General features: G+C 32.9%; 1 protein-coding gene across 2 annotated transcripts; it reads left to right on the plus strand.

Annotated features, from left to right (window-relative positions):
• Positions 1–119: 119 nt before the first annotated feature.
• On the plus strand, positions 120–27,844 carry LOC311093278 (uncharacterized protein). Of its 2 annotated transcripts, none has more exons than XM_084130553.1 (8): positions 120–177; positions 19,740–19,779; positions 21,975–22,020; positions 22,207–25,279; positions 25,505–25,571; positions 25,850–25,921; positions 26,256–26,322; positions 26,414–27,844. In XM_084130553.1, the coding sequence occupies exon 8, from the start codon at positions 26,474–26,476 to the stop codon at positions 27,236–27,238; it is 765 nt and encodes a 254-aa protein (XP_083986679.1). In that variant the 5' UTR covers positions 120–177; positions 19,740–19,779; positions 21,975–22,020; positions 22,207–25,279; positions 25,505–25,571; positions 25,850–25,921; positions 26,256–26,322; positions 26,414–26,473; the 3' UTR covers positions 27,239–27,844. The 2 variants fall into 2 exon arrangements, with proteins under 2 accessions (XP_083986679.1, XP_083986678.1); XM_084130552.1 differs by having other exon boundaries at positions 121–177; positions 26,411–27,844.
• Positions 27,845–27,907: the final 63 nt, after the last annotated feature.

Here is a 27,907-nt window from a genome sequence, read left to right on the forward strand (position 1 = left end):
AAATTTCTTGACTTGTCAAATCAAATTGAATCAAGGTGTGATATAAAACGCATAATTCATTCTGAAATACACTTAGATTTGGTTATAGCCTACTACGGTATGTAAATAATCTATGACAGATGTTAAGAGGCGGGGCTTCCCTGTCACTTCCTCAGAATAGGCACAGACGATGAACAGGTAAGTCCTACAAAACTACTGGCTTTATTAACTAAATATTATTTGGAATCAAAAGATCTTTTTTTTTTTTTTTTTACTCTTAAAGAGATGTGTTTTAGAGTTGAAAAGCATTGTAAAATATAGATGTGCTAAGGAATTTAATGTTTTAACCAAAGCTCAGTACTTATAGCCTATTGCAACTTATCTCTAAAAGGGAATTTATAGGAGGTCAAATAACTTTTTTTTGGACAAATTACGCACTCTGAAAGTTTCAGTTATGGGTCATTCATACAGTTTGGTGGATTTTGGATTAAGCAGATTTGTTGATTTTTCTTGTTTTTTAATCAGTTAGAAGATGGATATTTAGGATTAATTTTAACAGATACGCTATATAAAATCTATTTTAAAATAAATAATCAAACAGTCACACGTTCAGTGGGCTATTACAAAAGGGTGGACATCAGGTTCCAAAAATTACACACGGGTGCGTGCAGATAGGAAGTTCAGGATAAGGTGACCTAGTGGCAGATGTTAAGAAACTCATTCACATGGTCCTCAATACTTCTAACACCCTGGGAAATAAAAATAGTCCCTTACAGCTTCTTGGTGCAACAATAATTGCTGCGATTTCCATTTTCTTGAGGTCTGGTGTTCTGTCACGTTATGGGTCCGAAGATAAAGACGGTTGACGAGGAAGGTCAAAATAATAGTTGGGACGGGTAGTTTGACACCCAGTTTTGACACACGACTTGAGTTTTCGACACACTATAGCATAGGCTACCTGTCAACATTTGGATACCAAAATACGGGAAACCTGGGTTCAGTTCAACCACATGCGGTTTCATGTCATCTATAGCCTACATTACACACACCATCGCCAAATCATAGAAAAAATCAGTTAAGACAGTTGTATTCATCTTAACAATACACAACAAATCAATATAGGGTACAGAAAAACAGATTTCTAAAATAAGGTATCAGGCCACAAATCTGTGAGTAGGCTAGTTTCCAAAACTGAACAGCTGATGTTGTGTAATATTCAGTTACTGCAAGAAACTGCTCCAGCGGGAGTTTACTGGTAGCCTACTGAATATTACACATCACTAGCCTAGTCCATTAACTGGAACAGATTTTCAATGGAACTGAATATTACATCCAAATATTGTTACGTAATCAATCCGCATATTGTTGTGTAACTTCATCTATTGGAACAGTATTTCACAATTTTTCACAGGAACTGAATATTACAAACAATATTGCGAAAAAACGCTTTACAAAACAACGATTGCGAAAGCGTGCACGGATTATTAATTTGTTCACTGTTACCGTTGTAGGCTAGGCTACGTAGTTTTTTTTTTCTTCTTTTTTTTCTGTATAGTTCTATTTTGTTAATAAATTTTGCATTCTATTTTGGCTTTCTCGGGTGTCCCTATTTTTGTTGTGTCTCTTTTGAGCCACGTACAGGGCGAAACGGGTACGGATTGAAAAACCAAAGCAACTGTACGGTTTACAAATCTGAGCACAGCTGAGACTTTTTCTCTGGTAGCCTACTTTTGGCGTAGGATATTTATTTCCGTCAAGGTCAGACTGAGTTGTCAAATGTATTCCCAGGAATGAGTGATGCGCTTTCCGCTTTTAAAGTTTTAGAAAATAAGTAGCCTATATGGCTTGAATGGTTTAAAAGCATTAGCAAGAATAAAAGCGCATCATAATGTAACGCCATGCAGCCAAAGGATGACAGACAAAAACGGATGCTGCGTTAATTGCTTAAATATTTACTAAACACGGAGTCTTTTCCCATATACCAGTAATGCTTATTCAACTTCCCGCGTCTACTAACGAGTTGAGTAAAGTTGGCAGTAAATTCACAGATTCGAACTTCCCGGGTCAATAACTCGTGAGCTAAACGTTGTTAGCCTACTGCACAAATAACACCTCTTTTTAATCGTAGTAATGTAGACAAGCAGCTACAACCTAATTTTCCTCCAAACGAGCTTTCCCTCGCAGTGGACAAAATACATTGATCTCTATGCGCAGGCGGCAGAGAGACAGATCCGAAGGGACCGTCTGCAAAGTGCAAAACCCGAAAAGCGTTACAACGAAAACAGTCAATAACTTCACTGTCACACACTATAGTGTCATCAAATTCAGTTCACACATCACTGCTGTCCTGATGGTTATACTACAACACTTATTTTGTATAAATATCGTTTTGCATATTTTTTATGATTATTATTTATGAAAAATATTCAATAACTTCACTGTAATTCACTGTATTGTTGGCAAATTCAGTTCACACATCACTGCTGTCCTGATGGTTATACTACAACACTTATTTTGGGAAAAAAATATGTTTTAAATTGTATATACAATTGTACTGTAAATGTATAATTTTTATGATTTTTATGAAAAATATTCAATAACTTCACTGTAATTCACTGTATTGTTGCCAAATTCAGTTCACACATCACTGCTGTCCTGATGGTTATACTACAACACTTATTTTGGGAATATATATATTTTAAATTGTATATACAATTTTCAATTTATGATTTGTTATGATTTTTATGAAAAATATTCAATAACTTCACTGTAATTCACTTTATTGTTGCCAAATTCAGTTCACACATTACTTCTGTCCTGAAGGTTATAATACAACACTCATTTTGGGAAAAATATATATTTTAAATTGTATTTACAATTGTACTGTAAATGTATAATTTTTATGAAAAATATCCAATAACTTTACTGTAATTCATTGTATTGTCGCCAAATTCAGTTCACACATCACTGAAGTCCTGAAGGTTATACTATAACACCTATTTTGGTAATATATATATTTTAAATTGTATATACAATTGTAAATGTATAATTTTTATGATTTTTATGAAAAATATTCAATAACTTTACTGTAATTCACTGTATTGTTGACAAATTCAGTTCACACATCACTGATGTCCTGATGGTTATACTACAACACTAATTTTTGATAAAAATATTTTAAATTGTATATACAATTGTAAATTTATGATTTTTTAAAATGATTTTTATGAAAAATATTCAATAACTTCACTGCAATTCACTGTATTGTTGCCAAATTCAGTTCACACATCACTGCTGTCCTGAAGGTTATACTACAACACTTATTTTGGGAAAATATATATATTTCAAATTGTATATACAATTTTAAATTTATGATTTATTATGATTTTTATGAAAAATATTCAATAACTTCACTGTAATTCACTGTATTGTTGCCAAATTTAGTTCACACATCACTGCTGTCCTGAAGGTTATACTACAACACTTATTTTGGGGAAAAAAATATATTTTAAATTGTATTTACAATTGTACTGTAAATTTATGATTTGTTATGATTTTTATGAAAAATATTCAATAACTTTACTGTAATTCATTGTATTGTTGCCAAATTCAGTTCACACATCACTGATGTCCTGAAGGTTATACTACAACAACTATTTTGGGAAAAAATGTATATTTTAAATTTTATATACAATTGTAAATATATAAATGTTATGATTTTTATGAAAAATATTCAGTAACTTCACTGTAATTCACTGTATTGTTGCCAAATTCAGTTCACACATCACTGATGTCCTGAAGGTTATTCTACAACACTTATTTTGGGAAAATATATATATTTTAAATTGTATATACAATTTTAAATTTATGATTTGTTATGGTTTTTATGAAAAAAATTCAATAACTTTACTGTAATTCACTGTATTGTTGCCAAATTCAGTTCACACATCACTGCTGTCCTGATGGTTATACTACAACACTTATTTTGGGAAAATGTATATTTTGAATTTTATATACAATTGTAAATATATAAATGTATGATTTTTCTGAAAAATATTCAATAACTTTACTGTAATTCATTGTATTGTTGCCAAATTCAGTTCACACATCATTGGTGTCCTGATAGTTATACTACAACACTTATTTTGGTAAAATATATATTTTAAATTGTATATACAATTGTACTGTAAATGTATAATTTTTATGATTTTTATGAAAAATATTCAATAACTTTACTGTAATTCACTGTATTGTTGCCAAATTCAGTTCACACATCACTGCTGTCCTGAAGGTTATACTACAACACTTATTTTGAAAATAAATAAATAATAAGAATTAAAAAAAAAATATATATATATATATATATATATATATAAATATTAAATTGTATATACAATTTTAAATTTATGATTTGTTATGATTTTTATGAAAAATATTCAATAACTTCACTGTAATTCAATGTATTGTTGCCAAATTCAGTTCACACATCACTGATCTCATGAAGGTTATACTACAACACTTATTTTGGGAAAAATATTTATTTTAATTTGTATATACAATTGTAAATGTATAATTATTATCATTTTTATGAAAAATATTCAATAACATAACTGTAATTCACTGTATTGTTGCCAAATTAAGTTCACACATCACTGCTGTCCTGAAGGTTATGCTACAACACTTATTTTGGGAAAAAAATATATTTTAAATTGTATATACAATTGTACTGTAAATGTATAATTTTTATGATTTTTATGAAAAATATTCAATAACTTTACTGTAATTCACTGTATTGTTGCCAAATTCAGTTCACACATCACTGATGTCCTGATGGTTATACTACAACACTTATTTTGGAAAAAAAAATAAAAATAAATTAAGTTGTATATACAATTGCAAATTTATGATTTTTTAAAAATGATTTTTATGAAAATATTCAATAACTTCACTGTAATTCACTGTATTGTTGCCAAATTTAGTTCACACATCACTGCCGTCCTGAAGGTTTTACTACAACACTTATTTTTGTAAAATATATATTGTAAATTGTATATACAATTGTACTGTAAATGTATCATTTTTATGATTTTTATGAAAAATATTCAATAACCTCACTGTAATTTACTGTATTGTTGCCACATTCAGTTCACACATCACTGCTGTCTTGGTGGTTATAGTACAACACTTATTTTGGTAAAATTAATATTTTAAATTGTATATACAATTGTAAAGGTGAAGGTGAAGTTATTGAATATTTTCATAAAAATCATTAAAAAATCACAAATGTAGAATTGTATATACAACTTAACATATATTTTCCCCAAAATAAGTGTTGTTGTATAACCATCAGGACATCAGTGATGTGTGAACTGAATTTGGCAACAATACAGTGAATTGCAGTAAAGTTATTGAATATTTTTCATAAAAATCATAAAATGTATACATTTACAGTACAATTTTATACATTTACAGTACAATTGTATATACAATTTAAAATATATATTTTTCCAAAATAAGTGTTGTAGCATAACCTTCAGGACAGCAGTGATGTGTGAACTTAATTTGGCAACAATACAGTGAATTACAGTTATGTTATTGAATATTTTTCATAAAAATCATAATTATACATTTACAATTGTATATACAAATTAAAATATATTTTCCCCAAAATAAGTGTTGTAGTATAACCATCAGGACAGCAGCGATGTGTGAACTGAATTTGGCAACAATATAGTGAATTACAGTGAAGTTATTGAATATTTTTCATAAAAATCATAGAAATTATACATTTACAATTGTATATACAATTTAAAATATATATTTTACCAAAATAAGTGTTGTAGTATAACCTTCAGGACATCAGTGATGTGTGAACTGAATTTGGCAACAATACAGTGAATTACAGTGAAGTTATTGAATATTTTTCATAAAAATCATAAAAATTATACATTTACAGTACAATTGTATATACAATTTAAAATATATATTTTTTCCCAAAATAAGAGTTGTAGTATAACCTTCAGGACAGCAGTGATGTGTGAACTGAATTTGGCAACAATACAGTGAATTACAGTACAGTTATTGAATATGTTTCATAAAAATCATAAAAATTATACATTTACAATTGTATATACAATTTAAAATATATATTTTACCAAAATAAGTGTTGTAGTTTAACCTTCAGGACATCAGTGATGTGTGAACTGAATTTGGCAACAATACAGTGAATTACAGTGAAGTTATTGAATATTTTTCATAAAAATCATAAAAATTACACATTTACAGTACAATTGTATATACAATTTAAAATATTTTTTTTTTCCCAAAATAAGTGTTGTAGTATAACCTTCAGGACAGCAGTGATGTGTGAACTGAATTTGGCAACAATACAGTGAATTACATTACAGTTATTGAATATGTTTCATAAAAATCATAAAAATTATACATTTACAATTGTATATACAATTTAAAATATATATTTGACCAAAATAAGTGTTGTAGTATAACCTTCAGGACATCAGTGGTGTGTGAACTGAATTTGGCAACAACACAGTGAATTACAGTGAAGTTATTGAATATTTTTCATAAAAATCATAACAAATCATAAATTTACAATTGTATATACAATTTAAAATATATATATTTTCCCAAAATAAGTGTTGTAGTATAACCTTCAGGACAGCAGTAATATGTGAACTGAATTTGGCAACAATACAGTGAATTACAGTAAAGTTATTGAATATTATTCATAAAAATCATAAACATTATACATTTACAATTGTATATACAATTTAAAATATATATTTTCCCCAAAATAAGTGTTGTAGTATAACCATCAGGACAGCAGTGATGTGTGAACTGAATCTGGCAACAATACAGTGAATTACAGTTATGTTATTGAATATTTTTCATAAAAATCATAAAAATTATACATTTACAGTACAATTGTATATACAATTTAAAATATATTTTTCCCAAAATAAGTGTTGTAGCATAACCTTCAGGACAGCAGTGATGTGTGAACTGAATTTGGCAACAATACAGTGAATTACAGTAAAGTTATTGAATATTTTTCAATAAAATTATAAAAATTATTCATTTACAATTGTATATACAATTTAAAATATTTTTTCCAAAAATTAGTGTTGGAGTATAACCTTCAGGACAGCAGTGATGTGTGAACTGAATTTGGCAACAATACAGTGAATTACAGTGAAGTTATTGAATATTTTTCATAAAAATCATAAAAATTATACATTTACAGTACAATTGTATATACAATTTAAAATATATATTTTCCCAAAATACGTGTTGTAGTATAACCTTCAGGACAGCAGTGATGTGTGAACTGAATTTGGCATATTTTTCATAAAAATCATAAAAATTATACATTTACAATTGTATATACAATTTAAAATATATTTTTTATCAAAATAAGTGTCGTAGTATAACCATCAGGACAGCAGTGATGTGTGAACTGAATTTGGCAACAATACAGTGAAGTTATTGAATATTTTCATAAAAATCATAAAAATTATACATTTACAATTGTATATCCAATTTAAAATATATATTTTATCAAAATAAGTGTTGTAGTATAACCATCAGGACAGTAGTGATGTGTGAACTGAATTTGGCAACAATACAGTGAAGTTATTGAATATTTTTCATAAAAATCATTTTAAAAAATCATAAATTTACAATTGTATATACAATTTAAAATATTTTATCAAAAATTAGTGTTGTAGTATAACCTTCAGGACAGCAGTGATGTGTGAACTGAATTTGGCAACAATACAGTGAAGTTATTGAATATTTTCATAAAAATCATAAAAATTATACATTTACAGTACAATTGTATATACAATTTAAAATATATTTTTTCCCAAAATAAGTGTTGTAGTATAACCTTCAGGACAGCAGTGATATGTGAACTAAATTTGGCAGCAGTACAGTGAATTACAGTGAAGTTATTGAATATTTTCATAAAAATCATAAAAAAAATCATACATTTACAATTGTATATACAACTTTAAAAAAAAAATCCAAAATAAGTGGTGTAGTATAATAACCATCAGGACATCAGTGATGTGTGAACTGAATTTGGCAACAATACAGTGAATTACAGTAAAGTTATTGAATATTTTTCATAAAAATCATAAAATGTATATATTTACAATTGTATATAAAATTTAAAATATATATTTTCGCAAAATAAGTGTTGTAGTATAACCATCAGGACAGCAGTGATGTGTGAACTAAATTTGGCAACAATACAGTGAATTACAGTGAAGTTATTGAATATTTTTCATAAAAATCATAAAAATTATACATTAACAATTGTATATACAATTTAAAATATATATTTTATCAAAATAAGTGTTGTAGTATAACCATCAGGACAGCAGTGATGTGTGAACAAAAATTGGCCACAATACAGTGAATTACAGTGAAGTTATTGAATATTTTCATAAAAATCATAAAAAAAATCATAAATTTACAATTGTATATACATCTTAAAAAAAATTTTTTTTCCAAAATAAATGTTGTAGTATAACCATCAGGACATCAGTGATGTGTGAACTGAATTTGGCAACAATACAGTGAATTACAGTAAAGTTATTGACTATTTTTCAATAAAATCATAAAAAATATTTATTTACAATTGTATATACAATTTAAAATATTTTTCCAAAAATTAGTGTTGGAGTATAACCTTCAGGACAGCAGTGATGTGTGAACTGAATTTGGCAACAATACAGTGAATTACAGTGAAGTTATTGAATATTTTTCAATAAAATCATAAAAATTATACATTTACAGTACAATTGTATATACAATTTAAAATACTTTTTTCCAAAAATAAGTGTTGTAGCATAACCTTCAGGACAGCAGTGATGTGTGAACTGAATTTGGCAACAATACAGTGAATTACAGTAAAGTTATTGAATATTTTTCAATAAAATCATAAGAATTATTCATTTACAATTGTATATACAATTTAAAATATATATTTTACCAAAATAAGTGTTGTAGTATAACCATCAGGACATCAGTGATGTGTGAACTGAATTTGGCAACAATACAGTGAATTACAGTGAAGTTATTGAATATTTTTCATAAATAATAATCCTAAAAAATATGCAAAACGATATTTATACAAAATAAGTGTTGTAGTATAACCATCAGGACAGCAGTGATGTGTGAACTGAATTTGATGACACTATAGTGTGTGACAGTGAAGTTATTGACTGTTTTCGTAGTAACGCTTTTCGGGTTTTGCACTTTGCAGACGGTCCCTTCGGATCTGTCTCTCTGCCGCCTGCGCATAGAGATCAATGTATTTTGTCCACTGCGAGGGAAAGCTCGTTTGGAGGAAAATTAGGTTGTAGCTGCTTGTCTACATTACTACGATTAAAAAGAGGTGTTATTTGGGTCAATATCACTATAAAGTGCCTTTGGTGTCCTCATCAGAATCGCTCAGTCATCATGAACATAATGCAAAATAATGAAATTCTGAGGTTTTATTATAAATGGCCAAACACTTACACACATAAAAGTACAATGATACGTCTCTTGAAATGTGTTTTTCTGATTTTATACCATTTTCTTTGATTGGATGTATGTGATTTTGGCATGTCCCACACGCTGCTCAGCTAACTTCAGTGAGTGTAAAAAGTGGTTAAATGACATCAAATTAAAATACTTTTTGAATGTACTTATTGTCCTCAGCAAGTTATTTAATAAAACAAGTCATTTTGATTATTAATATTTTATTTTCATAATAATATTAAGCAGTTTGCATGTGTCCCTGAAATTGCTGTCCACCCTGTCATTATGGGGTAAACGCCCATTTAAGAAACCAACTGATGTACTCAGTGACATCTCCTCCCCCATTTGGTCTTTCTTCAGTGGAGGTTAAAACATCTGCAACACACACAATAAGTATATACACTTATATTTCCTAATTTTAATCATATTGTGTTTGTAGTTGCCTGTTGTCAAGCTTAACATGTCCACCCTGTCATTGTGAAATATTAATTAATATAAAAACTTTTCAGAAATTCTAAATATATATTTTAAACAGTGCACAGTCAGCTTCAACAGTGAATCACTTTGCTAACTGCTGTACACCATGTGCTCATTAAATACTAACTTTAGCCAAAAAATGACACATGACACATGACAGGGTGGACATGGTTCATGACAGGGTGGACAATTGCAACTCCTGAAAATCAGCCTGAGCCAGGCCCCTCCTTCTTCTATATTGGTTAAGGGTTTATTGAAGGTCCTGTTGTTTTTAAAATGTTCCCCCGTTCTAGTTCACCCATTAAAGCATTTGTCCACCCTGTCATGCCAAGTTCCACCCTGTCACTTTGTTGTCCACCCTGTCATTTTCAACTTTTAGGATGAAAATAAACAAATTATTTTAACAAGTTAACAAAACCTTGTGTGTGATTTCTTAATAAACAAATGAGGGCCAGTTAGTATTGTTTTAAATTTTGACTAAATATCTTTATTGTTAGATTTTATTTAGAATAGAATGTGCAACTATCGCATATTTTATTGGGCAATACATATTTAAGCAGTAACTTCATTATTATAAAAATACTTTTACCATTAACTAAAATGTTTTGTTGGGAAAGGGACACATTATCTTTCATCAGATCTACATTTTATAATCACTATGCAATGAAAATGTATTTAATCTACTATGAATTTGTCCATGACAGGGTGGACATATTTTATCGTTTGCTCTTATATTGTCAGCTTGCAGGTAATTTATAAAAAGTGCTGGAGCTTGACCAATATGCATTTCTAACAGCCTAATGTCTCCTTAATACAACACATATAAAGTTAAATGGAAAATCTCAGATTTTTTTAGGGAAATTGTGAAGTCTCAAAGGCACTTTATGGTGATTTTGACCCATTTGTGCAGTAACAACGTTTAGCTCACGAGTTATTGACCCGGAAAGTTAGAATCTGTGAATTTACTGCCAACTTTACTCAACTCTACTAACGTTACCTGCGCAGATATCGACGGCACAACTGGGTTGTAGGTTGCCAGGTTGAGCTCACAAATGGGTTGAATTTTGTATGATGTGTTGATTGCGCGAGTAGGATGGGTTTCATACAAGATCTGGCAACTGGACAACCATGGAATAATATATTGATGTGATTATTCATATAACGACGTTTGGGCCATATACGGGAGTTTCACGGGAGAAATAACAAAACGGGAGGGGGGCGGGAGATGGGTGTGAAATACGGGAGACTCCCGGGGAAAACTGGAGTGTTGACAGGTATGCACTATAGTGCTTCGAAGGCAGGTGTGGAAATACAAAGCGAGTCGATTCCCAGATAGCACCGACTATTTGATGTGCATTTTACATCTGGAAGACGTATTTTTAAGAGTGTTTGCTCATCTGCAATACGTCTAGGACGTTTCCTGTCAGATGTCAAATAGACGTTTAGAAGATGTCTTTAAGATGTAATGATTTAGAATGTATGTTAAACTGACATCTTCTAAATGTCTATTTGACATCTGACAGGAAACGTCCGATAGACGTATTGCAGATGAGCAAACACTCTTAAAAATACGTCTTCCAAATGTAAAATGCACATCAAATAGTCGGTGCTATCTGGGTTGCGTCCCATACCCGCTATCCAGTTAGTGCAAATTATATCGGTCATGCCTAGCCTATATGTATGTAACTTTTTTTAACATGGTGTATTAAATAAAAATATGTAATTGCATTTCTTTTTGTCCATTTGTGTTTTTTTAATATGTGCATGTTGCATGTTTGTGTTGTTTTGTAAGGATCACACAAAAATGGTGCAATGAAAAATCACATAGGCCTAATTTATTGGCATATTAAACATTCTACACTGAAAAAATATATGTAGGGCCTACGTTATACATTTTAACGTACGTAACCCAATTATGTGGAACCTGTTGACATAAAAAAGTTAATTAAAGCCAACATATAATTTTGTGTGTGTGTGTGTGTGTGTGTGTGTGTGTGTGCGTGTGTGTGTGTGTGTGTGTGTGTGTGTGTGTGTGTGTGTGTGTGTGTGTGTGTGTGTGTGTGTGTGCGAGTAAAAATGAAGAACAGAAAGTATTTACTGTCATTGTGCAAAATACAATGAAATTTGGAAACTCTATCGCTGCACACACACGTGGCGCCATCTTGCTAATGACATACAAATAAAACTTACAATGACATCGCAATGAACAAAACAACTGAATTACACAGTTGGTGTAGGAATTTTTATTGACCACCAGATGGCGAAGTAGAGCACCGTGACTTCGAAGCACCAACGCACTGCAGTTTGTTGTAAAAGCCTCACTGCTTCAGAAGGCTCGGCACCCTAAGTTCAGAGGTGGAAAGTCCAGGGGTCAGAAAGTAAAAGTCCTGCCATATGTTTATTCCACCCATGAACTTAGCCAGCTGATTTCACTAATTAGTTCTAATTAGCTAGTATCTCCTGGCTGAAAGACTGTGCTAATTAGCAAATCCAGGTGATTGGAACAAAATACTGTGGAGGACTTTTACTTTCTGAACCTGGACTTTCCACCTCTGCCTAAGTTTGGTTTATTTTAGGTAAACCACACAGGTAAAACACAACAAAACAGTGTGTCTACACACAAGCAACACCACATGATGAACTGAAGGAAATTAAGAGCTTATATACACAAGATAACGAACAGAAAACAAACAGTTGTGATCTAATTAATGAATAACCATGGTAACAAACTAGTGGCAGGAAACAAAGAAACACTAAAAAATGGAAAATTAACTAGATAACTAAAAGGCAGGCAAAACATAAACTGAATCGGCATGAAATGAAAGCTGTTCATCTTTTCTTCCCTATTGTGACGTATAGACGGTATCCGTTTATGCCATGCTGGAAAACAAAGTATTCGAATTAACGCACATAGAACTTGCGCTTGATCTACTCTTTGCACTGATTACGATTGATTTTTGCTTGGTGCAATGCCGAAAAGTTGCTGTGTATGGCAAGCCATCTTTACATGTAATCCCTAAAACCTACTAGTATCTATTTCCATGCTGCTAGTACGCTACTTATTTCTTTAGCTTCTAGTATCTATTCCGTTAGGTAACTTAGTGCTTATTCATTAGGTAGCCTACTAGTACTTATTCCTATGGTACTACCTATTTATTAGGTACTAGTAGCCTACGTTATGTACTAGTGCTTATTAATTAGGTAGCCTAGTGTCTTTTTAAAAGATACTTATTCATTAGATACTAGTACTTAATCATTATTCATTCATATACCTATTCATTAGATCATACTAGTACTCATTAGTACTCATTTTAGTTCACATTCATTACATAATAGTACTTATTTACAGAAACTGGTACTTGTTCATTAAATGGATAGTTCATGATTAGATGCTATAGGCTAGTACTTATAGTGACTAGAAATTCTTCGTTTGTTACTAACACATTAAAAAAAATTGCCATTGATTTCTATGGGGATCTGTCATTCAGATATCAACCATTCAGTTCTGACTAGTATGTATTCCAATGACTAATATATACTAGTATCGTATGAAAATGTAGATATAAATAAGTACTAGTATCTAATGAATGAGTACCAGTATCTAATGATTAAGTGCATGGAAAACTGTGTGGCATGAAACTTGATTAACATTTCTTGTTAAGTATGCAGTGTTTCAATTATAAACTGGAATGACCCTTCTACAGTTCAAATGTCACATTTTCAGAGATTGTATATTCATAGAATGGGTTAAAAACAACCCAATTTGGGTTATTTGGCAACCCAGCGCTGGGTAAATATTGGACAGAACACATGCTGGGTTATTTTGACCCAGCAGGTTGGGTTTTTATACATTAACCCATCTGCTGGGTTGTTTTTAATCAGTGCTGGATCAAACAACCCCCATGCTACAGGTTATTCATTTTAGATAATAAATAATAATAAAATAATAAAAAAACGAATAAAAAAAATACAAAAATATTAATAACAATAATAACACTACTGTTTATTGATGCAATTAAAGTGTTTATTCCAGGAAATTAATATAATCATAAATACATTCATGTTTAAAAAAAAACAGTTAGACATCTGCAACATAAATGGAGGCCCACAAAAATCATTTGTGCTAAAATGTTGGTATGTTAAAATATTATAAAATGGTAAGATTCTCAAAATTCTAAACTCTACACTTATAAACCTACAGCTTAAACCTACAGCTTAAGATTCTATTCACAAAGAATACAATAAAAAACACATAAGTACATACATTGTAATTCACTTAAATAAGCAATCATTTAGTCCTGTGCAGCAAAAATGGGAGGCACATCTCTGCGTATAAACAGTAAGTACATACATTGCAATTCATTTTAAATAAGCAATCATTTAGTCCTGTGTAACAAAATAAAAACATGAAACTCTATACCTATAAACTGTAAAATATCCTAGCTAAAAATTATCTTCACAAAATGATAAAAAATAAAATAAAAAACTGAGTCAACTTTTCCAGAGTTTCCCCATTCACCAAAAAACTGTCCAGCCATTCCAAGCTCCAAGACAAAGGGGAATGGTTTTGCTTCTCTCTGCCTTTCCAGGTAAAGCACTATGTTGGTTCCAGACTAAATGAGGGAAAGACAGTATCAGACACAGATAATTATTTAAAAGTGTGTCTTAGGTTTTCATAAGAGCAGTCTTAAATTAGTTAAATACCATCTTAAATTAACTTAAGAATTAGTTCACCCCAAAATATAAATTTCCTAATCATTTACTCACCCCAGTGCCATCCAAGATATCCATGTCTTTCTTTCTTCAGTGGAAAAGAAATTAAGTTTTTTTGAGGAAAACATTTCAGTATGTTTCTACACAGAATAGACTTAAATGGCAACCAACTATCCCAATGTTCAAAGAAGGTTCAAATGTCCGTCTCAATGCAGCTTCAGAGTCTCTACACAATCCCAGTCGAGAAATAAGGGTCTTATCTAGCGAAACCATCAGCCATTTAAAACAAAAAACAAAAAAAACATTTATATACTATTAAACCACAAATGGCTGATGGTTTCGCTAGATAACACCCTTATTTCTCGACTGGGATTGTGTAGAGACTCTGAAGCTGCATTGAGACGGACATTTGAACCTTCTTTGAACATTGGGATAGTTGGTTGTCATTAAAGTCCATCTGTGTAGAATAATCCTGAAATGTTTTCCTCAAAAAACTTAATTTCTCTTCCACTGAAGAAAGAAAGACATGGATATCTTGGAAGACATTGGGGTGAGTAAATTATTAGGAAATTTTCATTTTGGGGTGAACTAATCCTTTAAAGAGTTGTGAGAAAATGAAATGCGTGTCAGATTCAAGCAGCAATAAAACGATTTATCGTGCAGCCCTACAAACAGGTGTAAAGAAATGAGCCTGCTCTTTTTGTCCCCTGTTGTTTTACTTACCGGTTGTACATCAATGAATGAGGTTCTTGTCTCTTGAATAGTTGGCCGAAAGGTTTTGTGGCCAATCTTGTACACAGGCGGGGGAAGAATGACAGGCAGGATTGTAAGTGCTAGTATGCCTTTGGAATCTAAGAATAGAAAAATGGCAAATTAGAACTTGTTCGTTCATCAGCTTTTAAATTAAACAAAGTGCATTTCTAACTAAGGTCAACTTAGAATGAGTGAAATTAGCTTAAATATATAACAGTTAAATATGTACTCTGGTCATCTGAAAACATTTAGTGTTATTAAAGATATAGTTCACCTTAAAATGCAAATGTACTCACCCTCATGTCAAATTTACTCGCCTCATTTACTCACCCTCACGTTGTTCCAAACCTGTACAAGTTTCTTTCTTCCGCTGAACACAAAAAGATTTTTTTAAAGAATGTCAGTAACAAGATAGTTGACGGTAGCCAATGACTTCCATAATAGGAAAAAAGTACTATAAAAGTCAATGGCTATTGTTAACTGTTTTGTTACCAACATTTTTTTTAAATATCTTCTTTTGTGTTCAGGAGAAGAAAGTCATTCAGGTTTGTAATACCATGAGGGTGAGTAAATGATGACAGAATTTTCCTTTTCAGGTGAACTATCCCTTAAAGCAGTGCTTCTCAAACCCGTCCTGGGGACCCCATACCACTGCACATTTTGTATCTCTCCCTCATTTAACACACCTGATTCAGCTCATTAGTACAGACTGCAAAATTTAAATTGGGTGAGACATCCAAAATTATGGGGGTCCCAGGACATTTGAGAACCACTGCCTTAAACCAAGAAAGGGGCAAACAAGCACGGCTATCTATGAAATTACACTGACAACGACTAGGCACAGAAGTGGCTATGCCAGCCCTACAATATAACTGATTTAAATTCACCCTACATGGTTTGACATTAAGTCTTGTCATGTGCTTGTACTTGGACAAGTAAATTGGCCATTCATGTTTTTGAGCTTATTGTGAATGGTGTAGCAAACTTTGTTAAGGGTTAGGATTGGCACTGGATGCAACTGTGAAAAAAAGATTACCTACAAAGAAAAAGAATTTGAAATGCAAAACTGTTCATCACATATTTACCAGCAATTTTTCAATGAGGCACTCAAGACTCCAGTTGAGGAGATTTGTTCAACAAAAATGTCCATTGCTGTAAAAGAAAAGAAGGAAACATCTGATTAGTAATATCTTTACAAATTTAGCATGTCTTATACAATATTTTTTTAAATTAATTTTTATGCTGGCTCCAGTTAATAAAAAAAATATATATATAAATAATTTTAATGAATCATTACTTAATTAAAAAAATAAAAAATAAATAAATAGACAAAATCATTTTTAACAGCTTAATTAACTATTGTTAATTCACAAGACTGTAAACAGAAGAAATGTTAATTTTGTGGATAATTAAACAAATATTTAATAAAATTACCTGTAGATATTTCATAGAATATTTTTTATTCATTCCAATGTATTAGTCTATCGGTATAACAATCGCCTGAGGGCATTGCGCCCATTGACTTATTATGACCGCCGCTAGCGTAGCTAGCGAAAGCGGTCATATAGGGATTGTCAAAGTTTTTTTTTTTTTTTTTTTCGTCATCTACTGAATTTTTCGTCAACGATACCAGGGACACCGAAACACCGGGGAACATGAAATTTGGTGGGCATGTAGCCCCACTAGACTTTTACGGAAAAATTTCGTTTGGTCCCCGGGGGCCACTCCCCCCCCGCACTGGGCCCCCCCAAACCCAAAAAATGCAGTTTTTCCTAAATAACTACCTGAACCGTGGCACCGAGGATGAAGAAATTTTTATGGTATGTTGCTCTTAAGGGTCCACACCAACCTAGCCCATAATCACTCATTTGTGATTTGCGCCCCTCCCATAAAAAATGAAAATGCAATATTATTCTGCTTTAATCGCCCCTATCTTCAGTGGAGATGTTCAGAACTGCACCATATTTCATGTGTATGATTAACTTGACATCCTCTGGGGGTATGCTAAGTTTCGTAGAATTTCATCCATGGGGGGGTATAAAATAAATTCATTTATGTGCACATTTAGTGACTGTACACTCATCGGCCTGTAGATGGTGGTGTTGAGCGAAGGGTTCCTGGTTTAGGATGATACTGTCACACACACACATGCAGGAATACAAACAAACGCAAGCATGCACACACACTGACATCCACACGCACAGACACACACCCATACACACACATACAAATCCACATGCACAGACACACACACACAAACACACACGCGCACACACATGTACGCACGCATACATACACGCACAGACACACACACACACAGACACACACTATGAATACATTTTATCAACGTTATGGACATAACATGAAATACACACACTTTACAAGTGTCCTACAAACTCTGTGAATTATTAAACAAACTGCCGATGTAGCATGAAAAAGACTTGCTTGAACACAATAAGTGTGTTTTTGAAACTCATTTTTGTAATACATTATGTAGGGAAAACCACTGTTATGGATGTGACGTTTTCACATTATGGATGTTAAGTGTCTAAACTAATGACTTTTGATATAAAACTTAAATAGTAATGGCAAATAATTACAAAACTCTAAATTATCCATGATCCACAGGAATACTCCAGACAGTCTTTTAAATTATACAACTTATATACATAATCACGCAATACAGCCAAATTGCTCCATGTCATTTATTTTTGTGGAAAGCCAGTGCAGGCCTGAGCGGCGGTCATATTTTGTACCGCCATGCGGTACATCTAGTTTGATTGCAGTTTCAAGATAAGTAAAAATAATAAATAAATGTTGTTAATGTTTATTCTTCCTGGCAGTTTTTTTTTTTTTTATCATTCACAATTCAATGATCACCATAGTTATTTTAATGACTGTGAACCAAATTGCATGACAAACCAAAATAATAAATTGTATTAGGCTATTTAATACATAAGCTTGGTTCCTCCTAAGGTTTTTTTTCCTCTCCATTCTGTCACCTGATGGAGTGTGGGTTCCTTGCCACTGTTGTCTCTGGCTTGCTTAGTTAGGGGCACTTAATTTTCAACAATATTATTGATTTAATTGCACTGACAATATCAGATGAGAACTGAACTGAACTGAACTGAATCTTTTTCAGAGCCGGTTTAAGACCAAATTGTACTTCAGTAACTACTTTGATTATCTTTACATAGTTTCTGAACGTAACTGAAGCAACACTGAACTGACTTCAAATGAACAATGACAGTTTTTGATAAGAATTGTAACTTACTGAGCTGGACGATGACATCACTGTTTTCTGCAGAAATGCTTAGCCAAATTGTCAACAAACACAGAGAACATACTGCAGCATAATTCAATTTTTATGTAAAGCTACCTTTCGAAAATGACTAACAAAAATAGTTAAATAATAGGTAACGTTAGACTTACAGCTTCTTAACATATCCAGCCTCTAGCCAGTGACGTTACACTGCATCCATCCAACACCGCCGAGTCAAGTAACCCGCAACATTTCTGGAGATAAAACAGACAACTGTACTTAGACATTGTGACCGTGTTATAAGTGGAATAATTGATTACAGACCGTGTAAAAATAATGAATGTTATGTGTAACGTAACGTTAGCATAACGGTCGCTAGTCGACAGACGTCGACGTCGTCAATAATTCATAGTTCATTTCAACATAACTTTTTGTTGACTTTCTGACTTCTTTGACTAACGTTACTTAACATTAGGAAAGTTGTAATAAAACAGGGTTGCTCACCTTTACGCTCGCTCCTGCTTGAACCTCTCGTCCTCCTGTTGACGTAGTGATTTGAACAGCGTGGACAAAAGCGCGCGACTCGCGAGGAGGCGCTGGGTCAAAATTTCCAAAACAAACCCAAATGCTGGGTCATTGTCAGCTGATTACGGAGAAAATAACCCAGCAACATAGTCAAAATGCTCAACCCATCATTTGGGTTTAAAAAATAACCCAGCATTTTTTAGAGTAAAACAATAACTGTTACTTTTACTGTAAATTTTATCACTGTGACATGTATAATATTGCCATTAATATGTATTCAAAAAGAAAATATTTTTTTGTCTTTAGTGATAATTGTCAATGATACATTTTTATGCTTCTGACTATTACATGACATTTACAGCAGTAAAAGATGCAATAATTAATAATACATTTAAACAGTGCTGATGTACAAAATGTGAACTATTTGCAAATAACATCATAGAAGATGTTCTGACATCAATCTGACCTCTTTTCACAGATACAGTAAAGAAAGATCTTCACACATGCCAGAAAAAATGGTAATTTTTTTAACAAATTAATTTTTTAGTTTTCATATAACATGCTAATGATCTGACTTGTATAGTGATGTGATAATGCATTATGCAGTGTTTCAGTTTTTATTTAGTGATTAATTATAGGGTAAAACATTTATAAATCATTTTAAACATTCTTAGTAATCCATCAGACAGATATGTGCATTGTGGTTTAATGCAATGTAACAAATATTTCAAAGACACATCAGAAATCCATCAAAATTGAACAATAAAAGTAGTAACAGTGCTTGATATGAATTCTATTAAAGGAAATCCAGTTTTTAATGTTGTTTATATGTCTATGTGTTTTTATTTGTTTATATACAGTATTTATGCTTTAAGACAAACCATGTGCAAATTGATAAGTCAGTTGCTGAGTATTTTCTCTTTAACTGTACCAAAGACAGTCTCAAAAATGTAGTTTGGAACCGCCCCATTTTCTACCATCACAAACATGTAACCAATCCTGTCAACATGCTGAGTGGAGGCAGAGACTTATACTCCACATATTGAATGAAAGCAAGGGTGTAGTTACATTCAAGCTATTTTAAGGCATAAAAACAGAATTTTCCCAGGAAAAACAACATTTAATTATGTCATTTTGATGATCAAAGATGAGTTTTAAGATGTAAAATAATTGATTGTAGCCTGCAGGGTGACTTTAAGACATGAAGGGTTTTTCCTGGCTCAAAATGAGGCGGAGGAGGTAAAATCGTAACACTAATAACAGAAAATTTTGTACATTTTAAAGATAAATTCATTAATCTGGTGCACTTTGAGTCACTCGAATCTGTTGTTAAAAATAAATAATAATCTACCCGCCAACCACCCATATTCTTTGATTTAGATATCTGCATCTGATCATCACATTACAATTATTCAATTAAGCATGATAATATGGTAACATATCACACTGAAGTAGGCTGATTTAAAATTAACATTTATTTAAATTAAAAGTTCTTCTTTTGGCAAAATTACATTTCCTTTATAGCCTAAAGGCTTTACTCCCTTTAAACTTAAATTGTCAATGTTTCATTTTTGAAAACACTCTTATCGGAATAATTTTTTTGTACCTTTATAAAGGGCATTTTTCCCCTAATTTTATTTAATGTATGCTCTAAATTTCATTTCAAATTCTTACATTTTATCAATACATTCAATTAAAATAATAAGACACTAGGCTGTTACCAATCAAATGAAATAATTTACATTGAAAAATTATAACTGTATTAAATGAGATTATGAGATTGTTTTAAATATTTTTTGAATATACAAATAAGGAATGTTGAAAAGAATGATACTTTATGAAACTAAACCGCCAGTAGGAGGCGGCAGGCGGCCGTCTTAATGAGCGAGTCATTGAGTCATTCATTTAAACGATTCGTTCAAACGGCTGATTTATTCAGAATGAGGCGGTTTAATAATGGGTAATTGAATCTTTGACTCGAGCGATTAGTTCAAAACGCTGAATCATTCAGTAATGAATCATAGATGCGTGTTGCTGTGAGATGCGCTATGGTTCTGTTGTTTGGAACTATTTTCGCTGCTGAAACAGAACAAAAACAGTCATTGCGTCTAAAAATGTAAGTAACTTAATTTTAACTATTTGTTTATTGAACTGTTATGAAATCAATATCTCGGTTTCAATCGTGATGGCATTCAGGAAAACAGCACTCTGGTCGTGTGTAGCCTATATAACGTAACGTTATTGTTTCCTAACTATTTAATATGTTATAAATAACTGCGCGAACCTCAACAGCGCAACTTTGTTACCGTCCGTACATTAGGTAAGTTACCATGATGGGAGTTCCGTGTCTTTATTACACTCAACACATTATAATGATTTATCTGTCTTCCACCCTCGATTGAATGGAATGTTGTTATTACTTGGCCCGCTCGACCCGCGGATTATGATCCGTGCAGCACTATCGGCAAACTATACGGTTTGAGAATGGACACAAGCGGGAACCGCAACAGAAACGTCACGGTGGAAAAAGTGTATATGAGCACGTGACTGTCTGTCCGAGTTTTGTCGAGAGACGGAGGCGGCCGCCTCATAATTGTCTATGCAGGAAAAACCCTGAGCAAATGCTTTGTCAAAGTGGAAGAGTTTCTTTTGCCTTTTCTGTTCTTTGCAAATGAAATTTAACTTCATTCCATCTTGAATTAATCCTTTGCAGGAATCACAAAGAAGCAAGAAAATGAGGGTGCCCATCGATGATGAAGGTATAGAGCAAGGAGTGCAGAACCACAACTGAATTAATATCACCATCATCAATGCTCTGTACCAAAAAAGATTCACACAGTTATAGGCAGTTTAACAAAAGCTACTCTATAGCTAAAAAAAGACCAGAGTCTTCTAGTATAGCACTATAATATATTCAACTTGCATTATGTGTTTCTGTTAATCAGAAAAAACACAATTGGATGAGCTGTGCCATCATCCAAAACTCCACTGTCAAAACCAGTGTTGCTCCAAGGATGGAAACAAGAGCAACAAACGTGCAATGGGTTTGTCTTGTCTTGTCAAATGTTTAAATGCTACCTTTGTACTATATGTTTTATACTGTGTAACTGTTTCAAGGGTGGTTCCACAATTGCTCTCTAGAAATGCTGGGTTGAACATCCAATTTATTACATTTTAGATCAAAAGATGGGCTACTTAAATCTAACCCTATTCATTTCTTTACTGGTATAATATTAAAGTGTGATGTAAAACTTTAATTGTATAATACCATTAATATTTTAGAAATATTGAAAAAAAATAATATATTGAATATATTGTAAAATATATATTTTAAGATCCATTCACAATTTATGCATTTTTCAAACCCCAAATAACCCAGTATTGCCAATGGGTTAATGAAAGAAACCAAGCATTTTCTAGAGAGATTTGTTTCTTTTTGTGAAGTCTGGTTGGATGGAGATGGTGTATTTCTGGCTGCTGAATTTAAAACAAAAGTGATCATACTAACAATAATACTTATTGATTTGACATCATGTAAGCATATATACTAGTAATGTAGTAATGTGAACAAATGTTCTTGGAAACATTAGGTTTTTGCGGCCAGATATACAGTACATAGCGCCTACAGAGAGTCATCATTCTTTAAGAAAAAAAAATCACTTATTCTATTTACAATACAGGATTGAAATGTAAATAAGTAATCAATTAATTCATACAAAAATTCAAATGAAGATAGATCATGGAAATAAAAAAAAGAGATTGAAATGCAAACTGAAATGGCTTGATAAGTATTCAACCCACTCCTCCCATAACCAGGTGAACACAACACCTGACATCTCAAAGTTGCATTACATCCACCAGAAAGCTCATGTGAGAACATAGTCACGGCTCCTGCTTTTGAAAACTCGACAGCTGAGGTTGCTAACTGGAAAACTTTTCTGGAGGTCACCGACAGCTTTGAAGAACTACAAAATATACGAAATCCGGCTACAATGTCTGAGGAAAACAAAAACAAAAAGCATTCTAAGCAATCTTGCTGCCACTTTGTCTTGGAGGAGGCAGGGCTATAACTCATCCCTTCTCAGGATCTCGTGATGAACTCTGGCCTTTTTTAGGCCTTTACGACCGCGCTGACGAATAACATGCTGCCTGTGCCAGCAATACGACCAGTGATGATGATGCGCTCCGATCCCCAACAGTTTGCTAAGGAACATTTGCCAAGCTAAATGAGGAATACAGTGATGGACCAACCAAACTGTCACCAAGGTGTTGATACTTATCAAGCCATGTTAAGATGTAGTCAGTGCTTGAAGTGGGATTTATGCGGTACTGGCAATATTGTGCTATGCGGTGCCAGAAATGATTCTTGCTAAGCGTATACACTCTTCTGTCCGTTGATTGACGCTGAACCTGCAGGTTCACTGGCGTGCATGACATACGAGCGCGGAAACGTTAGGTCACTTTTCACTTCAAGCACTAGATGTATGGATATGAAAAGGGTGGTACTCTCTGGAGGTAATCTGTTCAAACTGTAATAATTCTTTCTTTGGCGCCAATAATTCAAATGGAACCACCTTTTAAACTATAAATGAATAAAAAACTACAACAAATGACCAGAGTACATTTTTTAAAAAATAAAATAAAAAGGCATTTTTTCCTTGGATACACGAACTGCAGAAGACGTGTCGGTTACGCACGAAAAGCAGTCCAAAGACGGGGCTACGCAAGGGAAGGCGACTGCAAAAATGTAAGTGCAACCTTCGGTGCGATTCTACTCGTATTAGGAGACAAAGGACAATACACAGTAGCCCATGCTGCCATATAATTTTGGTGAATGAAGATGGACTCACCAGTCAAAAAAACAAAAATAAAAAGCCACATCATCTTAGAAGATTTCAAACATCTCTGAAATAAGGCCATTATTCGTTATTTGAGAGCAAGAGGAGTGAGATGTGTATTTGGAATGAGAACCTTAACCAGAAATCACGAATATTGGAGAATCTCTAGCAACTTGTAGGCAACGTAATGAAAAATGAATACCCATCAGTATGCTTTATACTGGAGGACACGCACCTTCTCATCCCCTTCTTTGGTAGGCAAGAACAAGTTCACTATTTGGTCAAATGGACTAGGACTAAGATGGACTAAGACTAAAAGGACTAGATGATTGCTTTCTGAAAAAGCAAAGCTTAGCCAACCCTGTGCCAACACATTATCAAGGACAAGAACTGCAAGCAATTTGATCCCCACTTTAATATCGCTGAATGTATTGTATGGTGTGGAATCTGACTGTCTCAAAGGGATGCTTTACTTGGCAACAACATCCAAAAATGTATCCAACATGTATGGCAGCATGTATCCAAAAGCTTCTATCCAAAATCATTTGGGATACTTCTCCTGTTTTGAAGAGAAGGAACTGACGCCTTTTAAAAGTGTGTTACTGATCCATCTCATTATTCAGTTTCTTTGAGAAAATGTTCTGCTTCAGCTCTTCTTCCTTCATGGATTCCTCATCATTAAAACTGGACCACATTGCAGCATGGGCTCTGAACAGTTTCTCTCTATGTTCTTGTTGTCGTTCTCAAGAACATGCAACAAAGGCTCGTCGAGGATCACACGTACGCAAAGGTCCACATCGCCTTCAGTGTTCTGCATATTGAACAAAAAAGAACAAACAGAGAAGACCATTTCCAGGTAAAAATAATGTGCGATTGCGATAGATTCCTTTTTTTAGTTTAGATCTTCAGTTACCGTCATTCATTATTCAGCATCAGCAAAGCAGTGAAGACCTCTTCTGAAAATGCAGTCCCAGTTGAAAACTCCTCTTCCAAAAGCCTGGAGGTAAGTAACATTTAGTTATGTTACTGTAGTTTGATGATGATAACAAAAAATACTCATTTAGTCTTTTTGACATCAAACATCAGGGCTGTGATTCAGAGGAAGCATGTTTTCCTGAGATCAACCTGAATGCTGGGTCTTCATCTGAGGAGGATGACACAACCCAACAGAACAAAAGAGGTCCATTGTTATTCATATGTTACTAAATGTTTCATGGCATTATATGAGGATACATATAAGTTATATTCAGCACTCTGTCAAAGCATGTGTAATATTTGACAAGTACCTTTGGATGAATGCTTGCTAAATGATAAAGGCAACTGCATTGCTATCATGGACTGGACACAAATATGAACTTTGACACAATAGAGAATTTGAATAACTTCTTCCTTGCCTGTTAAACAGATGTTCACAAGATCACATCACTGTCTCATAAAGAGGAGCCATGTTTGTCATCTCTCAAGTCACCAAAGTAGGTTCTTTAACTCCCTCAGTTTGATCATATAGTAATCATTTACATAATTTTATGAAGTTTAAAGTATAATTTCTCTTGGAGGTTTATATTTCAAACTCAAACATTATTGTACCTCAGTTTAGTTTTACTCTAATGAATTTGCCAAGGCAGTTATATGGTAGTTGTCCACATGTTTGTATGTTTATAATGTAAATGCATAGCAGATGTATGTTGTAACCTATATGATATTGTTGTCTGCTTCTACAAACTGAACTTTTTTTTTTTTTTACAATCAGGAGACCTTTATTAAACTGTCCACCTAAAGACAAATCTTTCATTGCGGGAACTGGCAAAAGGAGAAGAAAAAGGTAGGCTAAATCAAAGTTTCTCAACACTTTTATTTGGGATTGACACTTGCTTTCCTTTCACAAAAAAGGTAAAAAAATAAATAAAATAAAAATCTTTAAAATACCATATAATCTGTTACCCAGATACAAAAAAAGAAAATCAACATTCAAAATGATTTACTCATCATACATAACATATAATCTCTTAATAGATATTGACTCTTTTAATTATTATTTTTTTATTGAAATTGATTATCACTAAATATGTTATTTAGTCATTACTGTTCAAGATTATTCTCATGTTGTATTTGCCATGTATGAGGCTACTACACAACCTAGTGTTTGTACATTTTAGTGACAGTCAGCCTGAGGACTACGAAGAACCTGAGATAGTCCCATGTTTGGAGGAAAGTGGGAACAATGTAAGTTAGACCTGTTTTGCAATTATCATTTAAATATCAATATCAATACTGACTGTCCAAACTCATGTTTTATTATTTTATTTTCTAGCAGTCTAATCGTGAGCGGAGTGAAAGCAGGCCACAAGTCGTTCTGTCATTCGAGCAAGAGGTTATGAACGAGAAGAAGTTTTTGAACGACACCCCTGATACATTTGATAAAAAATCAGATAATCAAAACTCCACTGCAAAAATACCTGACCAACCATTTGAAGTGCGTACGTCCTGGGAAGGGTGTGCGGTTACGAAAATTAAAAACATTGCTGACAGGAGCACCGAAGTCTTACACTTAAACAATAACAACGGTACGCCCATCCGAATAATCAATTTTTTTCACTATGCCAAAATAATACTTTTTCTACTTGAATCTTGGTATAAACAGGAAAAGTATGATATAATCTTATCAGTTGGTAGATTCACAATTCGGTTGCAAGCAAGCGATCTGTACTGTCGTCCAGTCCAAAATGATGAGAAAGATGACAGAAATCTTAATTATGCAACAATGAAAACATCAAAACAGTTCAATAAAAAGTATTCTGAGACAGTTTGGAACTACATGGTGGGGAACCATGACAAAGTTGAATCTTACGTACAGACCCCTCAGGATGCAACTGCAATATGTGCCATTTTGTTCTCAGAAGTGATTAGGTATCCTGACATGTTTTTCCACAACATCTTAATGATGGTGCTTTATAAATCATGGAATGAGTTTTGTGACTATCATCCCATGGTAACAGGAGGATCATGGAAAAATCAGGGGAAAAAAAGAGTCAAGTCCAAGGTTGAAGAAAGAAAAGATAAAAACATTAAGTTTTGTGCTGATAAGATAAGGGATCAGGGAAGAAGAGACACTCTATTCCAAGTTACCACCACAGTTTGAAGAAGCACCTTGGAGAACACACTCATGCTAAATGTGCTTATACCATGGTCTGGGTGAATACTCGATTCTGATTGGCTGCAGGGTGTCCATTAAAAAGTGATAGAGGACACCTAGTAAATAAACCGTCAGGCGTAACCAGGGAAACCAAGTTATTGTTTGTAAAAACTTTAGATTTCGATTGTAAAACTAATGTTTTAAAAATGTGTTATTTGGCAAGTGACCGGTATAAGCGGGTTAATGCCCTTCGAGGTATCCATTGTCAGGTATTAATGGACCTCCGCTGCGTGTCGGATGGTCCACGCCTCACCGTCGTCCATTAATACCTGACAATGGACACCTCGAAGGGCATTAACCCTTACATAAAAGCCAATGATAATGTCAAAATGTAAATATAAATTTGGGGGCTCTTTTTGGGAAAGGCTTTTAGGGTATGGGAGCTGAACACGCAGCAACCCTCACCCAAAGAGGGCCCCCCAATTTATACTTTTCATAATGTTTATTTATTTATTTATAATATTTATATGTATATATATTTTATAACTGTATATTAAACATGTTTTATAATTGAATTTATTTATTGTTTTTCTAATAAAAAATATGTATTTATCTTGTAATTGTCATTTTATGTTCATTAAAATGTATTAAATGGTTGGGGTGATAACAATTTGA

The sequence above is a fragment of the Abramis brama genome (genome assembly GCF_963993115.1).
Source record: "Abramis brama genome assembly, chromosome: 12".
Taxonomy (NCBI): domain Eukaryota; kingdom Metazoa; phylum Chordata; class Actinopteri; order Cypriniformes; family Leuciscidae; genus Abramis; species Abramis brama.